Genomic DNA, 24,359 nt, shown 5'->3' on the forward strand with positions numbered 1-24,359 from the left:
ACAACATTGTGGAGGCAATAATAGTAGTGCTGGCTCTGAAGATGGACTTCTTAACACCACACTCTCGGAGAAAGTATAACATGATGGCGTGGCTACAAAGTCAACATCTAAATATCACACTCTGAAGGAAACAGTATTGCATGAGTGTTTGGATAGACGGTATTACAACTTAACACCACTATCTGGAGCAGATCGCGTTACGGGAAGCATTGGCCAGAAAGTCTTACATCATCACACCAGCCTTTAGAGGTAATACTGCTGCCCGAAACCATGGCTGCAAAGTCCAGCATTGCGACACAACGTTCTGGATTAACCCAAGCTACAAGGAATATTAGCATTGGATTAAAAATGGAGCATTTTACCACCACACTTTACAGGAGATAGCGTTTCAGGAGGATGTTGGCACGCACTGCTCAAAATAATTGTACATTTTAATGCCATACTCTTGTTTAGATGTTATTATGGGATGGATTTACTGAAAGGTATGACATTTCACATCATGCCCTGGCTGATATAAGGTTACAGAAAGCTTTTAGTAAAATGCTTTGACATCTTAGCACCACCTTCTGGAGGAGATAGTTTTACAGTTGTTTTCCTTTTCTTTAGAAAGACTGACATTGTAACATTGTACTCTGTAGGTCTTGACTAAAAAAAACATTCCCTTATCACCACTGTGTAAAGCAGATGGTATTACCAATGGTATTTGCTATAGAGCCTGACATGTTGACAGGGCAGTGTAGAGGAGATAAAGTTATAGAAAGGGCCGGTTGCACCGCTGACATCTCAATCCATTCTCTGGAGTTGATGGAGTTGAAGGAATGTTTTATTTTCTGGAATTTCTGAATTATGAGAACATTGGAATGTTGAGCGCTCCATTGAAAACAGTGGAGTACTCCGGGCTTCTAATGGCCGGTAGAAGCCCGAAGCATCAACATTCCAATGTTTAACAAAGGATTCTTGGCCCAAGGGGATTTCAACTCCCTCGGGCTCCATAAGGCCTTTGTTTTTCAAATTAGAACATTCTGCCCTCTAGGGGCGAAATGTTCTAATAGTCTTAGAGCCCTCCGTAGCAGGCTCTACCATCCATTAAGGGCCCTCTCCCTTGTCCAAGGCCTTTAATGGGCAGTAGAGTCCGCTGCAGCTGGCCCTAAGGCTATATTAACACCACACTCTGGCGTGGATTTCGTTACAGGAACTTTTGGCTACTGTATTCAACATTCTGTCTCATGCTCTAGAGCAGAATGTATCACTGGAAGGCTTGGCTAGAATGCCTGACATGTTAATGCCATTTTGTGGAAGACCTGGTGTTACAGGAAAACTTGTCTAGAACATCTGAAATCATACAGCTGTGCTCTAGAGAAAAGAGCATTATACAAATGTTGGCCATTTTGGCCTGACATCTGAAAGCATACCACACTCTAGAAGAGATTGTCTTGTAGTCAACATTAGAGGCTATGCGATGAAAAGATAATAGTGTCATAAGAAACCTTGAATAGAAAACTGAGCATCTTAACAGCACATTGTGGATGTGATAGGTTTACAGGAGGCTATTTCTTGTAAAAGGCTCTATGTTTTTGTACTGGTGGTGTCATGGGATGGCTTGGTCAAAGAGTTTGACGTCTCAACATTGCCTTCTAGCAGAGATCAGGTCACTGGAGCCAAGGCTCCTTAGCACCACATACCCACGGAAATTGTGCTACAAGAAGACTGACAAGTTAGCATCATGCTGTAATATAGATAGGGTTACAGAGTATTAGCCAAGAAGTCTAGCATTGTTTCACCACACTCTATAGGGGATAGAGTTAAAGAAAGGCTCGACTGCTAAGCCGACCTCTTAAAACTACACCCCAGAGGTGACAGTGTTACATACGAGTTGGCTAAGACATGTGACATTCTACTCCACACTGTGGAGTAGAGGGTGTCACAGAAAGTCTGAACTGAAAAGTGAAACATCCATGGAGACACCATGGAGACAACTGTGTCACCAGAGGGTTCGGGTGGAATGTTAGACATATAAATATCGCTCTGTGCGGGGGCTGTGTTACATGGATATTTTCCTTGTAAATCTGACATCTTAACATCATACCCTGGAGAATATTGTGTTATAAGGAGGTCAGCCTGCAAAACTGACATCTTACCTCCAGACTCCAAAGGAGTTAGTGTTTCAGAGCTGCTTCACTAGAACGTCTGACCTTAATAACATGATATGCTGGAGAAGAGAGTGCTACAAAAAGGATTCTCTATGAAGTGCAAATCATGCTCCAAAGGAGGCAGTGGGCCTGAGTTAGACTAGCTGACTCTCACCAATGTAGTGGATCTCCTGTCTTCCTTATTGGAAGTGCAATATATCATATGTCACTTATAAACAGGCGGAAGTGTTATCTGGCAAGTTTGTGACGTAGTAATCTATCCAACAAATTGTAAGTCAGGCCCTGTGTTAAAGAAAGTCAAAAAGTGAACACAGGGAGGCTTTGCTAGCAAGATAGGCATCTCAACACCAGACATTGGAGGTGATAATGTCACAGGGAGGCAAGGGTGGAAAGATTGACACCGTAATTAACACTAAGCTCTGGGGAGAGAGATTATGATGTGACATTTTTGTACTAAATAGTCTGATGTGAACAGTACACACTGGAGGATATAATTTCATTGAAAAGTTTGCCGAGAAAATCTGACATCTTAACATACCAAATGCAATTCCTTATGACCTCACAATATTCATACCAATAAATACCAACACATGAAAGTAAAATATAACTAAAGCAGGGGCGGCTCCTCTGCTAAGGCGGAGGAGAGTCGCCCCACCGGTTTAAAGCACTGCAAAGGAAAAATAAAATTATACTAACTGAACATTATTATCATTTTATTTTTAGTATTGTAGTTGCACTGCAGCCAGGTTGTTAGTGCGGGGCTGGGCTCCCCTGACATTGATGCTGTAGGAGGAGTGGTGGCTGCACCTTAAGTGTGCATGATGGATTGGCCGGCCGCCCAAACCGTCATGCGCACTTTGCATTTTCTCAACAGGCTGTATTGTACAGCCTGGGTGGAAAACAAGCACAGCCTCCCAGTCCCTCTCTGAACGCTGAACCACAGTGCTAAGACCAATAACAACACTGCTGTAAGGCAGCATTGTGATTGGTTAAGGGATTCTGGGAGCTGTGGTGCTTCCTGCTGAAGGAACGGCAGCGGCTGGCGAGGGCGACTGCGACCACCAGGTAAGGTTTCTTTTCTTTTTTTCCCTAACCCCCGCCCCACCTTCCCCTGCCCCGTTTTCTACCAGCCGCCACTGAACTAAAATGCAATTCATAATTAAACCAGTGAATGATAATACTTTCATACTTATCTAGTGCAGGTTGGCAAGGGTAATCTGTAAGAAGATAAAAAAAATGTAGAATTGCTGTGTCATTAAGAATGAGGTCATGGGCATTGAACTTGATGTGCGAGTTACAGTTTGCATGGCTGTTGTGCGAGTTACGGATTATTGGAGCACATGTACAACCGTTTTTAGCTGCCGTAAACAGCGATTCTGCCCGCTTAAGACTGCTAATACAGCATTTGCCATGTACCAACCCTAATTCGTGAGTCGGTAACCTATTACCGACTCACAAAATGGGGTTTGCGAGTCACTATTAGGAATAGGCTTGCCAAGGGCGTCCCTTCCTAATAGTGAGTCACAGGGGGATGTAAGACAAATATCCTATGTCGGTTATTGTGCCGTTGTACGAGAAGACGCCGGTTTACTAGTCCATACAGCATGACTTTACATCCATAAAGTCCCTTGACGAAATAGTGATGACTGGACTCTTTCTTCATTCGATCTTATTACATAGGATATTTGTAAGCCTACAACTCTGAGGCCCGAGATTCCACTATATACTGCTATTGATGCCTATTCTGCCCTATGAGGTCCATTTTCATCTTATATATACCTCTCATTGTCACCAACCAGCTGATTATATAGGAGCCCTGACGAAGTTCCCTCTGGCAAAAATCGGGAACAAAACGCGTTGGCTGTGTGCCAGTTTTAACCCCTTCAGCGCTGCGCGGATTCCCCCGCGGTGCTGAAGGGTTCGAGCGCGGGCGGGGCCATGACGGAACGGTTCCGTCATGAGCACAGCTCAACCGATGCTCATGACGGAACCGTTCCGTCATGAGCATGGAAGGGGTTAAAAGATTGATTGAATAAAAAGAAGCAATTTTAGATCAGATTCCTACTTGTGTGTATTGACTTCACAACGAGTGCACCTTCCATTTCCTCTTGAAAATTTCACTCTGTAAGAGAAGACTGTCCCAGGTTGGCTTGGTTATACCAGAGCAGGTAGTGTTAGAGGAAGGTCATGGAACAAAATCTGACATCTTAACACTGGTTCAGGTCAGCTTGGTTGGAGGGTCTGGCACCTGTACACCTGCCGCGGCCTGTGCAGGTAAAAGCGGTGTGGGATTTCGACAGGCGATGATGAGGGAAAATGTATTATTTATTTAATTTTCCCTCTAGTTCGTCTGTTAAAATCCCCCGCCCCCCCACCACCACCCACCCGCTCTTACCTGCACGGGCCACGGCTGCTACACACTCACCATTGTGGAGACAGATTTAAAGGAAGGCTTGGCCAGGAAATCTGATATCTGAACACCACCCTCTGAAGGAGATAGTGTTACACGGTGACAAGGCTGCAACACCTGAGCTTATAACCAGTCTCTATCTCTGTATTCCAGAAGGTGAGGATAGAGGGTGACACGATGAGATGTAAGAGTGGTTGGAGAGACAGACATGCTGACATTAGAGAAGGAAGGGACATAGCAGTCATTGGTGTAAAAGGTACAAGAGATCTACGGCCACAGGTTTGAGGGACCAAAATGGCACCTCAATTATGGCTGAATTGTACTTCAAAATGGGAGGTCAAGGGGTCTGATTTTCCTTCATACTATACTATTTAGTGATTTGTCATGATGTGGCATTTTCTGAGGTTTAGGTGTAGTGCAGCATTCACCAATTACTTGGTATCTTGGTATGTTGGGGCCTTGCGTGGAGCAGCCAGTTGATTGTTGTAGGCTTGACAACTAACACGTAGATTTCTTAAACCCTCGTCATTTTTGAGTCTTTGACTTGCCCCCTTTTGTTGTATTCATTGAATTTGTGTCTTACGGATGAGCTCATTGGAGGATGCTTCCAAAGGGGATGTCTGTTGGTTCTTGGGTTCTTCCACCAAACTAGTGGTGAGCATTGAAAGTGTGAGAGAAGGCCGAGGGTAGATATACTGCCTCCATTGTTTACCCAAGGTGTGTGATCAATTAACCTGAGTATTGAGTGTAACCCAAACAAATAGTATTGGAAGAGAAAGGGCATTTCAGCTCTCCCCAACCTGAGCCTATGGTCATTAATGGAATACTGGCTGCACTGACGTAATTTAGCATCTAATGCATGTGCGTGTGCGTGCGCATGTGTATGTGTTTGGGTGTGTGTGGCATTCTGGGTGTTGTGGGTTTTTCCTCTGGACTTTGCTGCCAAATGTGAAGTTCTATGTGAAGTCCCTCCCGGTCAATCACTGTGTGATTTGAAGTGTTCCTCTGATTTGGGTCTTTTTGTTCCAGTCTATTTTCTCAAATGTGTTCATGTTGTCGGTGAGTTTGTTGAGGGTGATTGCAGTTTCAGGAAATGGAGAGTACTCTAAAGAAGCCTGTCTTGTAAGTAACATGATGTGCCTGTCAGAGTTCTAGCATTGCATAGGGCATGTGTGTGGTTAGGGTTATCCAGCTGTCCAATCTGTGCAAGTACTGAACAGAAGTAGCACACATTGCAGATATGCAAGAAGAAATAGTTGCAGTCGGCCTACATGTTTCTCATTTGTGACCCCTAGTAGGTGGGTGTCAGTAGGTGAGTTTCAGCAGGCAGAGCATTGGGTGAAAGGGGAAGCAAAGTTATCTTGTGCAGTTTAGAGGAGTTATTTCCACCACTAGAACATTAAGGATCCGTCTGGGGCCATTAGATGAGGTAAGGTATGATATCCAATAATTGATCTTTTATGCAGGGCTTTGGGGTCAGATATTTAGGAGGCCATGTGGCCATAGAGAGAGAACTGCAGGAGGTGAGGCGTCCTTTACAAGAGATCATCAGAAAGGATGTACCATGGAAGAGAGAGAGCTGCCTTAAGCGATGCATCCTCACAGAGAGATTTGCAAACCGTGACGCACCCTTAGATGGAAATCTGCAGAAAGAGATGTATCATGGGAGAGAGATCTACAGGTGGTGATGAGAGATCGTTAGAGATAATTGTACCGTTCAAAGCCCCGGTTCTGTGTAGCATAAATAACATTAAACAATGCAAACTAAATTAAATATGTACTGGTAGTAATATAACTTGCACTGAGTGCTTACAGAAAATGTTATATAATATATAATACAGTGTAATTCAATTTATTGATATCGATATCGGAAAGCCAAGAAACGATTGTGGATGATGGGAGGCTGGTGCCACTCTGTTCTGCCAGCTATCCTTTGGAACTTCCTGTGTCTATAACTGAGTGCTCTAACAGCCAATCAGAAATGCCGGAATCTTTTAAGACCTAGCTCTTTAAACTCTCCCAGTAGTACTCGGCTCAGTTTCATTTTGGTATCAGTGCACTTGATGAGCGATGCATACCATGTAGATAACAGGATCTGTAAGAAAAAGAGTCTAATACCAAATGTGGCTTTAACATTGGGGACACATTTCCACTAGTCCCTTCACAAACCTCACGCGGTGTATTTATTGCATAGAATTCGTTCTCCAGGCCTAACGACACAGTATTTCACAAGCTCATGTACATCAATGAACACAAAGTGCCGGATTAAAAATATTCTTTTTTTTTTTACTTCATACACATCCAGGCAACAAAAACACAAAATAGACTAACCCTACCCTCAGGGGCACTTGCCTGTGTGTACCTTATACTGCTCACATTCATAGGCACCAAGCTCACAGACTGTGCATGTGTACCTTTACAGAACAGCCCACGTGCTTGTCCAGCACCTTTATGTGCCGGCGCCCCTTATGCGTAAAATGTTACGCCAATCCTGGTTGTCCCAAGTCTGGTCTACCTAGGTGCATGCCAAGTGTAAAAGCAACTATGAGAGGATCCATGTTTAGTATCATCCGTGCTGGGCGTGAGTGTTTCAAGCCAGCCCTTTAAGAGAGGTAGGAAATAGGAATGAAGCAGTATTTCATAGGGCAGAACCTTTAGATCCCGCCCCTGCGAATGACGTCTTATCCCACGTGAATGGAGGGACCTGGTCTGGTGAGCTGAGCATGCACCCAGCCTGGCTGCTACAACTAATTTACATAACTCAATATTGGATCTGTCTACATGGAGAGTACAGATGTGGAGCTCTCGAGCACTCTCTTGCCAAACCCTGCCACAACATGCGCACCCGCTTTGTGGAAAGGGGGCCTGCATGTTGGCCAGGCCTGGTTGCCAGGCTGCCTTGCACGGTGTGCCTCTCATAGACTTGCAAACGAGCATTTTCAATGGTGCCCTAAAGTTGTGGCATCACATTTTCGCTCTGGCTCTTTACATCAAATTAGTAAATTTAGAAGCTTACATTTTTTCTCCTTTCTGCATTGTCATGCTGATGGATAGATGACCTCTATTTGTACATTCTAATCTAAGGTCACGATCACATAGGGGGATGGGAAAGAGTGAAACCAGAAATAAACCAGTTTTTTTCTTTATTAATTATGAAGCACAGCAATAGAAGTGAAGGTGATATAGTCAGCGAGTAAGGGTACTAGATACCCTCGGCTGCTGCTCCCTTACTAACGGGAAAGTAGGTCATCAATTGTTTAAGAATCCTATGGAGTAAACTGAAGACGGCAGTGTCTAAAAATGAATAACAAGAGGTGCTATGGCCGCTGAGACGGCTTCCGCCAATCACTCATCCGCCATGTATAACTGAACGCGTCTCGGGCCCTCCTCTCCCACTAAGCCTATTATACAATTTTAATAGGTTTGCTCAATTTTGTATGGTTGTTAGTTTTCATGTTTCAACTGGGATGTGATTCCTGTCGATAAAATGTTATTGGAATGTAATGTATTTATATGACTCTGTCGTCCCAGCGGGATTAGCGAATATATAGCGGCTCTTGTTCATATCCTTTTCATTGGCCTCGGTTGGAGGTTGGCCAGGCTTTGGCGTTGTTGCTGACTTACGCAATCTTTGCAAAAGCCTTGTATGTTTTTGTTTGTGAACATTACCCTGCCTCCGTGTGAGCATAGACGGCTGCAGTTTTCTTTCATCTGTTACTAGTGCATTCATTTTCAAAACCCTTTTATTCAATAGAGAAATACAAAGTAGAAACAGGACTACCAACCAGCACCTGGCGCACAACCACAAAAACACGCCTATGCGGAAACGCCTACTTAACCAAATACAAATGCTTTTTACCAGCTGTAGTACTGAAGTACTAGGCTTTGGACACTGAACTAAAAATGATGAGCTGAATAAAGCTCAGATATTCTACATTAGCCTTAATGCCAGCTGCTCAGAGGATGTTAACAGCTGTTAACTGCCCGCCCTTCATAATGACGAAAAGGCATCATTAACGCTGAACAGCATGTGGACAATAAAGTTATTGGTATCCGCCCCGCTATTCTTGCATAATACAGGCAGACCAACAGGGCCAGTGTTCCTGTCTGTCCTGAGTCCATTCTTCAAATTCTCACTAGGGGCAGAATGGTCTTAAGAGTAGCACTCCTTTGATTGGCTCAGCCTGTCTCATAATTCCATACAGGGTATTAATAGATAAATCGAAGTACCAACTGAAATTGTGTTTGGTGATGTATATTAAAGGATTTAGAGACAATTTCAAAGAGACCCGTGGAATCACCTAGGATTGTCTACGGTATGAAAACTTCTATTACGGGTAAAGGTGACACTGCACAGCGACTACCATGAGCCGCGATGACACTCTCGATTCATATAGCTTCAAAGAAATGTGATAAATTCCCCAGAGGCTGCCTGTATAGGCATCTTTGCTTTCAATATGATATATCAAACCCTCCACTGTCAAAATATCCTCGTGGGCTTCAGGAATGGTTAAATGCGACTGCGCTCAGATTGTTGTTTACGCATTGTCTGCCTACACATAGCCTATCGTCGCCTGCTGCTCTAAGAGACATCTTTGTTGTGTTGGACACTTATGCAACAGTAAATTCATGCGGAAGGATGCTTCTGGCAGAACACAATGTAGCAACAAAGTTTAGCGACAACGTCTTCTTCAATGAGATCCTACCTCAATGCGACACTACCATGCAACTACGGCCAGATTTCACTTAATTCTTACCTTTCACCCATCATGCTTGCCTTACCTCTGCACCATGCCTCTGCTTACTCCGCTGGGGAAATCCCTCACACATAATGCATGGAGCTATCTTTGTGCAAATGCATCACTTTCCTCTTCCAGTCTGCTAGTATTAAGTTATTAGATTAATGGATGTGTGATTTATTGTTTACTTTTTGTCTTTTTTGTTTCATGATAGTATGTCTTTTTTAGTTTGGCGGGACACACTGTTTATACAATTTTGTTGTAGATACTTGTGTACTTAATGTGTTATTGTGCTACTTCCTTTCTATAAGTCGCAATGTGAACCATTTTATCATGATGTGCAGCTACTAAACATATACAAAAAACAAAAATAAGCACATATTTATTTCTTGCGAAACAATGTAAAGGGGGAAAACCTATAATTGTTAGTTTACAATAGAGGGTTTTTCAAATCTACTGTGACAAGAGTGAGCTTATACAAATGAATGGCTCGATGGAATGTGTAACTGTTAAGGGTACAAAGAGCTTTGTGAAAAGTATACAGCGCTTTGTCAAGCAACCCACGTTTGAATTTGATTGAACATTCAGGTCACATTTTTAGTCAAAGAAGCCAACCAGAATCGGTGATTTTTGCAATGAGCAAACTATTGTAGGTCTTATTCCAATCAAACTTTCCACAGATCCAGATTTGAATCCGTTGCTAAGAACAAACAAAAAATGTGATTACTTGCCTGATAGGAAATAATCTGGTGCAGAATTCCAAATGCACCACCTTGGTTTTATCTTAAATTATTCGGCAATCAAGCATACTTTTTGAAGGTCTAATAGTAACATTCTGGATCAATAGTTAAATTGTAATATGTTGGATATCAAAGCCGCCAATTTATTCCTAAACTTCTAGAAATTAAGAAATGTGAGGAAATATCCAAATTGAGCATGGTCATTCAAAGCGCATACTGTCAACAATTTGAGATTTTCAACTCATCGTAGAATGCATTAAAACATACAACCAAATTTTGTCAACATTTGCTATACAAATAATAAAATGCTCCTGTTTGTGCAGTATATGGCAAAAAATACCCCACTTGGAAGATTTTGCAAGTTGTGAGGAGTCCCAATTCTCTTTAGGAGACTGAGGGCCTCCTTTATGAGGAATTGGCGCGGGCAGCGCCGCAAGTCACCTTGCTGCGCTAAGGCAATGTGAAATGGCAGGAATGCACCGTATTTATGAAATACGGTGCATTCCTGTCCTTACGCGCTGTGCTGGCGCACAATTCGCTGTCTAGTGCCAACGCAGGCATCTTTGCACCATGGTGCCAGGGTGCCTCCGTTGCAGGCAAGATTGTCTTTGAGCTGGAAGGGGCACCTTCAATCCCGAGAGGTATGGGTGTCCGCAGAAATTTATTCGGGGGGAGGTGTATAATTTTAACGTCATCCATTCTTCGACCGTTTTTGACAATATCAAAGGCCCGGGGAATAGTCATTAAAAGACAAGTGGAAAATCAAGGGGGCTTCGCAAGTGCCCCCTCTTGCCCCCCCCCACCCCTGCGGATGCCCATGCCAAGAGGCGATTTTCTCTTTCTATGTGTACTCTTTCTATGTGTGCTGCAGACTGCACCACGCATGGAAACAGGAAAAAATAAGGAGAAATTAAAATATTTGAATATTTCTCCACGTTACACCTGCTTTGGGGAGGTGTAAGGTTGTGGCGCTGTCCCAGGTTTACGTGGTTAAGTAAATCTGGGGCAGTTTTGGATTATAAAGATGTTGCGTGGGAAAAGCCACCGCAATGCCCGGCGGAGTGGTTTTAGTTTAGTTGGTTTACAGTAATTAAGAAATTAATCGTACTATAAACAATAGGACAAATTGGATAATTCCATGCCAATGTTTACCTGATGAGAGATATATAGATTGTATACTATATGCCTATACACTGCAGAAAAGTGATGATACATTTATAGGCAATATGCACGGTATTGTAATAATAGAAATGTGATAATATCCTGTATTGAATGTCTACGAAAATGAATAAAGTATGTTTTAAAAAAAAGCCACCGCAATGCCCATGGATGCCTCCTTGACGCAGAGTAAGGTAAGGCAGCGCCCTGCTGTGTCCTACTTCATATCTACGAGGCCATGCAAAGCCACGCAGACTGGCTTAGCGTCGCGTCATTGAGATGACTGAGAGGCCTGCGCCATTGGAGGGTCAAAAAGTGACGCTCCTGCAGGGTACGCCTCTCAGAAATATGCCCCTGAGTTCTTTTATAAGGAATTCTGAGGTGACTTGGAATATCTTTCTTACTTATGTCAGAGGATACTTTAGTCCATATATTCCTTACAACACACTGTCACGCGCACCACCCTCTCCTTGAAATACTTTTTAAAATCCTTGCTCAGTTTCTCCTTCCTATGAAAGACATGCTCTGGCTGAAAGTGTGTAAAAACATTTAGAATCTGGACTGAGAATAAAGCCAATGTACAAATTGCAATTGTTGCAAGCACATGGGGTTAAGAAGTTTAATGTAAGACAGGCTGAAAGCGACTGTAGGAGAGAATGTGGGGAAAACCGCAGGCAGATTCTTGTAATGAACTGCAGAAGGCCAGGATATAAACATTGCACCAGAAATGACTTCTTATAAGCTAATAAAAATGAATTTCCAGGGCAAATAGTTCAGAAGACACAGAGATGAAAAGACAGTGATCCTTTTATTGCTAAAACAGCATTTCTAATTGTGCCCTTCACATTGCCTGCTGGCTTTGGCAACCGATATAATGACATAATTTAACTGTAATAAATTATTACGACAGAGTAGCAATGTAGTTCTCTAGATAAGTAGTGAGTCACAAATAGACTCTCTTATAGATGTTTTTTTATGCAGCTGCTGCAGGCTTCGGTGCATTATACAGGTTGTGTGACAGAAGCACGGATGGCTAAACCACGCACGCCTCTACAATGCGGCCCCAATGCATTCCTTCCCCACGCATGCCTTTACCACGCAATATCATGGTAAAGGCATGATTGCTAAAGGGCTACGTGTGGTAAAGATCACTCCCCAGCCCCCGCGCCCTGAGCCCTAAAACCCGGCCCCACGTACTAAAAACTACCCCGACCCTAGACCCGCCCGTGAGCCCTAAAACCGCCTCCTGCCCTGAAAACTGTATGAGACCTAAAACTCACCCCATGTCCAAAAAACACACCCGACCCAGCCCTGAGCCATAAAACTGCCCCCAGCCCTGAAAACTGTCCGTTCCCACCACCACGCCCTGAGCCCTAAAAACAGACCCCCACATCCTAAAGACTACCACAACCAAGACCCCCTGCCCTAAGAAATGCCCCCCACCCCTGAAAACTAGCCTGACCCCCCATCCTCCCAAAGACCGTGTCCTCTCCCAATCCTTCCTCTTCCAGTGCCCGCCCATCCGCACTGTCTTAGCCACGCATATGCGCGGTGAAGGCAAGCGTGACTCCGCTTACTAGGAAACGGCACGCATGACTCAACCCACATTGCAAAGGCCGTTTCCCTATTATAAGCAACTGTTTCACAGGTAATGGCAGTACAGCAGGATGGCTCAGTGAGCTGCGTGGTCACTCACTGCTGAGAAATGTCCTCACTACTGAGATATGCAGAGATTTGCAGGTCACAACTACAAACCTCAGCAAGGTCTAGCCTGTCTTTAACCTTTCCATGGTCAGTAAATTGACTACCATTAATCTAGGTACTATTCAAACCTGTTATGTACAGTCTGTGAAAAGAGTAGAAGTGTGGTATGAAGTGCATTGTAATAACAAGTTATTGTTTCAGCAGATGTTTGTGTTCTGCTCAGGGAGGTGCTGCGGACGCTGTCTACTTTGGCAACAGGTCGTGTGACATGAGAACTTTATTGTAATAAATATTGCAGTAGAATGGTAATATAATTTTCGTATTACAGGTGGGGAATGATGTCATCACTAAATTAGATGCACCATGTATGTTGCTGTTAACACCATGGTTTTTAGTTATTTATAAGGTTTTCTAGAGCGCAAACATGACCCAAATGTGTCAGAGCACTCTACAAGGTTATAAAATGAGTTAGCATAACAGCAGGGGTTGGCATCATATGCTCAACTGCAGGCAGTCTGACACTGATCGGGACAGCAACACTTTCTGTGGCAGAGGGGACGTCCCAAGCCTCGCATGGAAAGACTCTTTCTATAATTTCCCAGTGAGACCTGGGAATCCATGTGACTGATTGATAGTCTCATAGGGCTAGGAGGCTACCACAGAGGAATATGTCCATCTGCTTTCGGGTATCCAGGTGCTCAGCTGACGGTGAAGGTTTCAAAGGGTAAGAAGGAAGCCGTGGAAAGAGTATCTATTTTAGGTCCAGGTGATTGGCCAGCTTAGATGGTCCCACAGGGCAAGGAGGTAACCTTCTGAAGAGTATCAGTTTTGGGTCTAGGTGATTGGCCGGCTGGGATGGTCTCATAGGGTAAGGAGGTAACCTTCTGAAGAGTATCTGTTTTGGGTCTAGGTGATTGGCCAGCTGGGATGGTCTCATAGGGTAAGGAAGTAACAGTAGGAAAAGTATCTGTTTTGGGTCCAAGTGATTGGCCAGCTGAGATGGTCTTGTAGGGTAAGGAGGTAGCAGTGGGAAGAGTATCTGTTTTTGGTCCAGGTGATTGGCTGGCTGGGATGGTCTCATACGATAAGGAGGTAACCTTGGGAAGAGTATCTGTTTTTGGTCCAGGTGACTGGCTGGCTGGGATGGTCTCCTAGCGTAAGGAGGTAGCCGTGGGAAGGGTATCTGTTTTGGGTCCAGGTGATTGGCCAGCTGGAATGGTCTCATAGGGTAAGGAGGGAATCTTCTAAAGAGTGTCTGTTTTGGGTCCAGGTGATTTGCCGGATGGAAGGGCCTCCGAGGGTAAGGAGATTTACAGCGGGAGGAATCTGTTCATTAAAATTGTTTTGACCCCCTTTTTGGAAATGGCAAACAAAAAGTTGGTGCGGATTTCCAGTTGAGGGGAGTTCAATATTTTTGGGGATGCTTGGGAAAAGGCTCAAGCAGAGGTTCTGCTTTTCTTGAATCTCTGAAGTTCCAGTAGCAGGGAGCTGGTGCTGTGTAGGGAGCAGTTTTCTCCTGATACGGTAAGATTGTGTGCTAGGTATTTAGGAGAACCAAAATGTACAGTTCTGTACATCAGACAGGCCACCTTTAGCGTGCTTCTGGCTTCTATGGGAGCCACTGGAGAGATACAAGAAAGGGAGTAATGGGATAGAAGTGGCTCATACCAGGTGCCAGTCTCGCTGCTGCATCGAGGGTTGCATTCAGCGGGGCAGGTGGTATTTTGCTGTACCAATTAGTGTGGCAATACCATAGTCTAGTCTGGACAATACCGAGGATTTCACTATATTCTTGAAACCTGGTAGAGGGATAAACAATACTTTGGAAAAAATAGCCCTCATTTAGAGAAGATTTTACCATGATACCTCAACATTTCTCTGAAAATGTCCCAGAGCCATTATTCACAGTCTGTTGCACTCGCTCACAGTTGTGTTTTAGTGTGTTTATGGAGTAGACAAATGAATCTTTTCTACAGCATTAATTTTAGGCCTTACACACCGACTTGAGATCACATTTCTGAAACCCATATCCCATGAATGGGGATATTCCAGCTGCCTCATAAAATAATACGGTAGTAATCAGGTAAGTAGTCGGTTTCCTGAAAGAGTCAGTCAGTCAAGGTGTTATGCACCTACCAGGGAAGCTTTGTTCTTGTGTTGTTTTAAGCATTATGGCAGGGATGGTCAGATCACTAACTTTAGAAGGTACCAGCGTCGGGAATTCATGTGTCATGTGACTGACTTGGGGGGCCAATCTTATGCTCCCCTCTATGACCCTTGTTATGAGTGTCCCGGAAGAGGTAGACCATTTACAGAACCTGTTAAATAACAATGCAGTGGGGTGAGGTATTTATCGGGTCCAGTAAATACCACCTATTACAAGTTTTAACTCATAAATGGGATATAACATGCGGAATTTGGTGCCTAACGCACTGGATTTTGAGCAGATTTTTTAAAGAGCTGCATCGCTCATGTACCAAGCAATGTGGTACAAGAGCGACGCAACTCTTAAGTTAGATTTATCAAGCCACGCAAGGCCCATTGCTTGGCCTTAAGTTGCTGCATTGCATTACTCTGCCCCAGGGAGGCCCTCCAATGGTGTTCACATGGATTTTGGTGCATTCCAAGATTTACCACATCTGGTAGACCTGGGAATGCGTCAAAATGCTACACCTCCCCAGGTGAGGGGTAACGTGCAGAAATATCTTTATTTCTCCTCGTTACTTCCTCTTTCTGCAGCACACATAGAAAGCGGAAAATGGCTCTCGGGATTGTTTTTGTCAGGAAGGTGTCCCTTCCTGCACCAAAACAATCCTTGTTACAGCGCAGGTACTCTTGCACCATGGTGCAAGGGTGCCTGCGTTGGTGCTAGGCAGAACATTGTGCGCCAGCGCAGGGAAAAGACAGGAGTTCGCCATATTATGTTAAATACGGCGATTCCTGCCCTATCACACAGCGCAGCAAAGTGATTTTTTTAATAAATATGCCCTGTAGTGTCTCGGTACTCACAGGGGGCTTTTTCCTTCAATTAATGTCTGAGGTTTCACCCGCTGAAATTGATCCAGGGGAAATTGTACAGATGTCAGATTTATCGTAACGGGTAATGAAAACTTGGCAAGGGTCGGAATTCTGATCCCAGCAGAAACAAGAGTGTGCCCAGGGATTGGAATTTAGCCACAACCTCAAGATTTGGTCTTCTATAAGCTACAAAACAGTGACGTACCGTGGCAAAATCAAGGGCCTTGTTTACAAAAAGCCATGGCCGTATGCAGGGCCGGCTTTAGGGCGGTCCGACCAGTGCAGCCGCACCTGGCGCTGACTTTGGTGGGGGGGCGCTGTGTTTACAAATAACTTTTGGTTTAAAAGCTCCTGAACTTCCTTGTACATCCAGCAGTTTTCAGGCAACTATAAAAATGTCAAGATAACTCTGGTAATTAATGTTACTACTAGTGAGAGATTGGAATTTTGTCTAGTGGCAATTTTAGCTCATCGTAAAGTAGCGTGGAGGGTTAATGTGTCTGCTGCAAAGAACGAGTACAGTGCAGATCACAGAACTGATTTTGAGTGAACTAAGGGTAGCACTATAAGAAATGAAATGTATGTCAGAGAGGGGCTATAGAGAGATGAGGGGTACTGTTAGAGAGTGGTAGTATAGGAACTCATGGAGAAGGAGGTTGGGGCGCGGGGGGGCTCCAAAAAAGACTGCGCTAAAGCCGTATGCAGTGGAGAGATGAAGTGTAAACGCATATTAAAGCTGGGGACAAAACAGACTCTAGGGTGTTGCTATATACATTGAAGGCAGCATCGGCATCCCATGTCTGCTCTATGTGTTTATGTATGGACTAGATGGACATCAGGTTCTACATGACTTACACATGAATGTCAGCTCATAATTGATAGCTCATAATTGACCCTTCATTATTGGCCACTCCTGAACTGCATTCAATGAGTCTGAGAAGCCGATGCTTTCACCTGTCTTCCTGTGAACCGACCTCACCACCTTGTACAGCGCACCGAAGCAACCTGTTGGCAACATTAGCACTACACAAACCAAAAAATAAGAGAAGTCAATAAATTCTGTTTTCCCTTTTCTGTTGGGGATGGTTTGTTTCTTGCCACAAGTGTGGCTTCTGAAACAAGGAAGCATCCAGGCGCAAAACCAACTGTTTACGTTCTTGATCCTAACATTAAGCACAAATATTTCTTGCTTTGAATGAGTGTCCACTGCCCATATGACTGAAGCCCTTGAGAGCACTATTAACAGCAGTATTAACAGCATTTCGGGCCTCCTGCGTAGAAATTGAAATGAATCAATTGCTCGCCCTTTAAACTGTGGAGGTGACATGAGGCGCCATTTTAGTTTACCCATAGGCCCTTTGTTTACAGGCAAGATGAAAGACTATGGTGTTAATGCTCTGCAGTGACATACTCTGATGATGTGTGCCTACAGACTCCTACATGTTTCAGCTTGCATAACCCGCATTTGTACAAGTATTTGCTTAGCTTTTAGAAAAGATAAGACACATATAATATTTATGGTGATTCGAGGAAAATGACACTGGGATAGCATGATTAATGCAAGCTAAAAGCGAGATGTGATTCAGGGAATTGGCAGAGAATTGTGTGTGGTGGGTGGAAAGGGAAAGGGACGAGACACACGCTGCTGCTGAGCAATGGCTTGCTTAGCAGCCCGCGCGGCTCACAGCGTGGAAACCAGGGCACGTATTAAAAGCCGCGCGAGACAGTTCAGAGGAAGCGTAGGGTGTGCATCCCTGTGTCGTAGGCTCTGAAATCGAGGCAGCAGACGAGGAGCCTGGTGCCCATGAGAGCTCTGCAGCACATTGATCTGTGCGGTGGTAATGGGATAAAAGCACAGTAATTACTCTCGGCTCTACTCAAGATCCCTTTTTCTTTTTCCCCTGCAGGTTATTTACATCTGTTTACCGTGGACACCGTCTTTGTTTTTTAATGTGGAAGGCACAGACTAGAGGGCCATGGATGTGAAGGAGAGGAAGCCGTACCGGTCCCTGACACGGCGGCGCGACACAGAGCGCCGCTACACCAGCTCCTCGGCAGACAGCGATGACAGCAAGGTGCCCCAGAAGTCCTACAGCTCCAGTGAGACTCTGAAGGCCTACGACCAAGACTCGAGGCTGGCCTACAGCAGCCGGGTCAAGGACATGGTCCACCAGGAAGTGGACGAATTCTGCCGGGCAGGTGAGCGCCACCATCCTATACCTTGTGCTGCATGAGGATCAAAGCAAATTAAACCTCAAAGATGAATTCCCACCCAAGAAAAATAATCCCTTTCCATTTAGCAGAGTCCTCTAGACAATTTTGAGCTTTTGGAGGCCTAGGGGAAAGAGATATTTACCATACAGAGTGGTGATGAACCACAGCAATGTTTCGGCATGTCCTCTTCTCATGCCCTTCAAAGGTCTTCTGCAGGAAAGGGCCAGAGGCTAAGTGATGGTGGCAGGGGCAGAACCGATATTGCCCTGGTGGTATTACATCATCACCAGGGATTAGGTGGCACTGCGTGATCTTATTAAATAGCACTTCAGATGACAGGAGAAAGGCTGAAAAGAGGAAAGTGGCGACTGCTTTCAAAGGTACATCACCAACCCGTGTTTCATTTATTTATTTTTTATGTTCATTTAGGGCGCTATTTTAGGTGTTACATTCTGCACATCAACATTGCAGGGTGGCAAATGGTAAAGTAAGTATCACCTTTCAGGTATATCAAATGTTTCAAAAGGTCATGGGGAAAAGTGTCTGAAGAGAAAGGAGAGGTATCTTTTTTTAAAAACATTTTTATTGTCATTGTGTCACTTTTAGTGATCAGTACATTGCATTAAAGTTAAATGATAACATACACGGTGTTCTAAGAAATTATACATTAGTTGTTTACCTTCCTTGCTATTCGAAAATTTTTATATCTTACTCATTGACAACATAGCTATAGTCGCATTATCTTTGGCCTCGGTCCTTTATTCACTGACATCTGACATCGATTCCTCCTGGGGGGGCTCACAGATGTTGCCCCAGCGCATTCCATTTGCCCCATATTCGTGTCCATTTCTTGGGGCATCCCCTGTATACATAGACCGATTTCTCTGTTATCATTGCATTGTCCATGTCACAACACCATTGGCAATGGGTAGGAGTCAGTCTCGTTCCCCAGTGTTGAGCTATATTTCGTTTCGCTAACACCATACCCAGCGTCGCCCAGTCTTGAGTCATATGATTGAGATCTGTAGGCTCCCAAACATTAAGGAGACATCTCTTCGGTTCCGGCGTAACCATAGCTCCACTAACCTGCGAAATTGTGTGCATTACAGCCTCCCAGTGGGCAGTCCCATAGTGTGAGATAAAATGTGCCTGGCGATCCACACTGTCTCAGGCAGAGTGGTGTGTCCGTCCGACCTAAGGTGTGCATAAGTATTCGCGTGAAGTAGGTGCGATGGAGGATTTTTAGTTGTACTAGTTTTAGTTTGGAGGATATCGCAACCTCTCTTGGGGACGCGATTGCCTCCTGCCAGTCTGTCTCATCCAGTTCTCCCACGTCAGCCTGCCAACGCTCCTTAAGGGCTGTTGTGGGGTCTGGCTGATTGTTTATTATTTTTCGGTAGGTTTGGGGAATGGATTTTTTGCGTAGGTGGTCCGTTAGAAGTCTGTCCTCAAATGGTGAGGTCTCTGGTAGTTGCGTTCCTGGTGGAAGGTGAGGTGTCTTTGATGGAGATTCTCTTGAAAAAATTATCGCCAGGTTCGAAGTTTCTTGCTTATTGTGCATGAATAGTCATTTTGTGTATCCTTATGTGATTTTTCACAATCAAATTTTTTAGTCCTCATGTATTTGCTCAAAGATGAAAAGGTCAGTCGGGTCCAGTGCCTCATCTGGACCCGACTATTTTGCATCAGCACAATATTTGGACATGTATGTCCATACCTCTTTCTTTCATACCCTCACTGACTCATAGCTGATAGAAAATCCTAGGTATTACTAGACCTGTTCCCACTTCTGTCCTTCAATAGGGGTTGACTCAGTTACAACTTTGTCGGGTTCTGTGAATAAATCCTGCTCAGGCAGCCATCCTTGGATGATAGCAGGCCCGCTTAAAGATGTATAAAATTAAATGTCACATGACATGTCAAAGATATATGCACCTTTTCAAAGTTCCTCAAACAGCTGCTCCAACTTTTAATTGCAGGACACTCTCTTTACCTGTCGTCATTGATGTTAGTGGCTGTCACAGTCATTCTATGTAAAATACTCTGGTGTGCAGTGTCATATGACAAGCTCTGTCATTGGCCAGGTCACCTGTGATCTCATTTCCTGCCTTCAACACCCACAGCAAAACTGGAGGTTGCTCATTCTCCAACATCGCACCCAAAACATGGAACAACCTCCCGCAACACATCAGAGCCCCCTCCTCACTTCTTGAACTCCGATAGAAGCTGAAGACCCGGCTCTTTGTATTAGCACCTTGAGAACCACAAACCTACACACCTACCCAAGCACCTGCATACCCTCTCGGGTGATTAGTTCAACATACAAATCAAACACTGACTGTAGTGAAGTTAACAAAGCCCTGCATGGCACTGGATGTCCCAATGAAAACATCTGCATGCAGCACGCCTTGCCATCCACATGTACAGCATCGGCTTCCATTTAGCCGATACTAAAAACTGTCTGAGAATGACGTATCCCTTCAAACCTTTGCCCTTTTAGGCAACAGCCTGTCTTTTTGGGCCTATCTTCATCATCCCTCAACGACGGCAGTGCTTTAAATGGGCAGGTACTGTCCGGTACTGAGTGCCTGAACTTCTTTATGTAGAAAAGGAGTACCTGCACTTCTCTGCACTGTTCCAGTACATTTAATGTGAGAGTGCAACACTTCTCAGGAGAAAACAGGCACTCTAAATGAGTACCTGCACTTCTATATTTTCATTTAAACACTAGATGACATCAATGTTATCTGTCTATGCTTGAAGCTGCAGTTTCTGAGCATGGGGACTTCAGCCCTAGCCTAACCAATAATTTGCTGAACAGAGAAATAGGTGACAGTGGTAAAAGTTCAATGCAAGCACTTCACATATTCAGGAAAACTGTAAACAGAGACAAGTAAAGTGTGCTCAATGGACAAAAAGACACTATGTCACCCAAAAAGTGTTACAAAATATAAGAACGAAACTTTTCAAATATTCCCAATATGAGAAACCTTTCCAGAGCACCGCGGTCTTTTAACGTAAGGTCCATCAATCAACGGGTCCAAAGATGTTACTCAAATTAAACAGATAGAAGTCAGGGTAACAGGAATCCAAAGTATATGAAGACGCCAGACGAATTTAAATGTCCAAACCAATTTTATATGTTCCTTTTTGTACTACATTTCTGTAAAATCCAGACATAATACAGCCACTGGATTTTACAGAAATTGAGTGCAAAAAGGAACATTAAATTTGGTTTGGACATTTAAATTCGTGGTGCTCTGGAAATGTTACTCAATAATTTGCTGACTCAGCAGTGTCTGAAGGAACTCTACATTTGTCAGGACATGTGTACGTGTGTTTGCTTCTGTTACACGCCAGCCGTTCATTAGGCATGTTCTGTGCATTCTTCACACACCTAGAACAGATAATGGCATTCTGTGGCATGTGGCATGATGTCTGGGGTAAATCGTTATTCTGACCGGCATATGGGGATTCCTGGAACATATCACGCATTGACTGCTATATGGGAACATGCCTAGGGCACATCATGACGTCGAAAGGCTTACACGTGTATCATGGATTCATCATTGCATTGATGGCAGATGGGGTATACGCAGAGCACATCACTGTATTGGCTGGCTAATTGTGGTACGTATCATGGTATTGGCTGTCATATGGGAGACGCCCTGGTTACACCATTGCAATCACAGGCATGTGGACTCATAAAAGAGGAACAACATGGCATTGAGTCTTGAGTGGGGCAGTGTCTGGAGCACATACAGCATTGACAGGCATGTGAGGAGACAACTTGACCACATGTTTGCTTTGACCGGAATCTGGAGGATACCGCAGCACAGCATGGCGTTGATTGAGAGATGGGCGAAGGTGACTGCGTAATATCATGGCATTAACAAACAAAGGGGGTGCCCACAGCACATCATGCCAATGAAATTAAAATGATGGGCGATACCCAAGCACACGAAGGGATATACCGGTTTATGATAGCGGAATCTGATCTGAGCCCAACGATTGCAGGATTAATTGGTAAGAGTGGGGATTTTGAAACTGGCCTGGTGTTTATTACATGGTCTAAGTATTTTCTTTTTTTAAATGTTATTAATTGAGCATAAATTAGAGCTACCACTCTGCCAGAGCTTGCAATTGTGAAATTTAAATAACTTTTTGTTGTTCCACCCTTCCCCTCTCTGGCACATTCACAGTGACACCATATATCCCATAATACGTTTGTGAGGGGCACGCTGCACACATTAAAGAACACGGAAGATAACACTGAAAAAAGGTGTGCATCATACAATCTGAAAAGTCTGCTCACTCTGCAGTCCACGAGGTTTAGGAATATATTAGTGACCACTCATTCTGGGCAAGTTATAAAACTGCTGGTCACCAAGTTTCTATGGACAATTGTGCTGTATTGTGCATCATTTCATCCCGTTTTAAAAAAAAATAATGTTCTTGAAAAGAGGAGAGTGTTTTGAAGGAGTGGGGTAGGCCTGCTCACCCGCTCTGTGCAGCTAGGCCTTGTCTTTATGGCTCACCTGTGTTACTGCTCAGCAGTTGCAAAAAGAACTATTGATGGACAGAATGCAGAACAATGTCATACATTCACCCCAGTACAGAGATCTGGGCCTAAATCCATCGTTTTTTTGCTCACCATGCCATGCCAGTTTGGACCCAGCCATATGCAAATCAGTCTTGACCCTGTGCCCAATGGGAACAGTCCAGCCCGAACTGCAAGGCCAGGTCCGCCCTGGACTGGAAACAAGCATCCTAGGACCGGTTTCGGGGTTTCACCCCTCTTCAGACAGAATTGCTTGATTCCAGTGGCATGGAGAGCACAGGACTCACGTGTGAGCATACCCGTCCCACTCGGGGTGACAAATGCAAAAAGAACTATTGATGGACAGAATGCAGAACAATGTCATACATTAACCCCAGTACAGAGATCTGGGCCTAAATCCATAGTTTTTTTGCTCACCATGCCATTCCAGTTTGGACCCAGCCATATGCAAATCAGTCTTAACCCTGTGCCCAATGGGAACAGTCCAGCCCGAACTGCCAGGCCAGGTCCGCCCTGGACTGGAAACAAGCATCCTAGGACCGGTTTCGGGGTTTCACCCCTCTTCACCCAGAATAGCTTGATTCCAGTGGCATGGAGAGCACGGGACTCGCGTCTGAGCATACCCGTCCCACTCGGGGTGACAAATGCAAAAAGAACTATTGATGGACAGAATGCAGAACCAAAAAAACGATGGATTTAGGCCCAGATCTCTGTACTGGGGTGAATGTATGACATTGTTCTGCATTCTGTCCATCAACTGTTGTTTTTGCATTTGTCACCGCGAGTGGGACGGGTATGCTCAGACGTGAGTCCTGTGCTCTCCATGCCACTGGAATCAAGCTATCCTGGCTGAAGAGGGGTGAAACCCTGAAACCAGTCCTAGGATGCTTGTTTCCGGTCCAGGGAGGACCTGGCTTGGCAATTTAGGCTGGACTGTTCCCATGAGGCACAGGGTCAAGACTGATTTGCATATGGCCAGGTCTGAACTGGGGTGGCATGGTGAGCAAAAAAACGATGGATTTAGGCCCAGATCTCTGTACTTGGGTGAATGTGTGACATTGTTCTGCATTCTGTCCATCAACTGTTGTTTTTGCATTTGTCACCCCGAGTGGGACGGGTATGCTCAGACGTGAGTCCCGTGCTCTCCACGCCACTGGAATCAAACTATCCTGGTTGAAGAGGGGTGAAACCCTGAAACCGGTCCTAGGATGCCTGTTTCCAGTCCAGGGAGGACCTGGCTTGGCAATTCGGGCTGGACTGTTCCGATGAGGCACAGGGTCAAGACTGATTTGCATATGGCCAGGTCTAAACTGGGGTGGCATGGTGAGCAAAAAAACGATGGCTTTAGGCCCAGATCTCTGTACTGGGGTGAAAGTATGATATTGTTCTGCATTCTGTCCATCAACTGTTGTTTTTGCACTGCTCAGCAGTTACCACTCATGACTCGCTATGTCACCCTGCCATGGGAAGCAAGAACATGGGAAGCTGTTAATGTCAAAATCACAGCTCACAAATATGAAACCTCCTGAAATACATAGTACAAAGCAAAAAGGATATAACACACACCCGAATGAACATAACATATTTCAAAACCAATCTGATACATGTCAGAATCAATATACCACGTAGCAAAGCAGAACAGCCTCCCATACAGAAACACCTGTG

The 24,359-nt window shown here is 44.5% G+C and overlaps 1 protein-coding gene across 1 annotated transcript in view; it reads left to right on the plus strand.

Moving 5' to 3' along the window:
- Window positions 1-24,359, plus strand: part of TENM4 (teneurin transmembrane protein 4) — a 1,193,139-nt gene that overhangs the window by 516,046 nt on the left and 652,734 nt on the right. Inside the window, exon 5 of the mRNA XM_085623238.1 lies at window positions 17,827-18,118. Coding sequence (XP_085479364.1) covers window positions 17,896-18,118 — 223 coding nt within the window. The 5' untranslated portion in view covers window positions 17,827-17,895. The remainder of the gene's footprint in view (window positions 1-17,826; window positions 18,119-24,359) is intronic.

This window comes from Triturus cristatus, chromosome 8 (genome assembly GCF_964204655.1).
Source record: "Triturus cristatus chromosome 8, aTriCri1.1, whole genome shotgun sequence".
Classification (NCBI taxonomy): domain Eukaryota; kingdom Metazoa; phylum Chordata; class Amphibia; order Caudata; family Salamandridae; genus Triturus; species Triturus cristatus.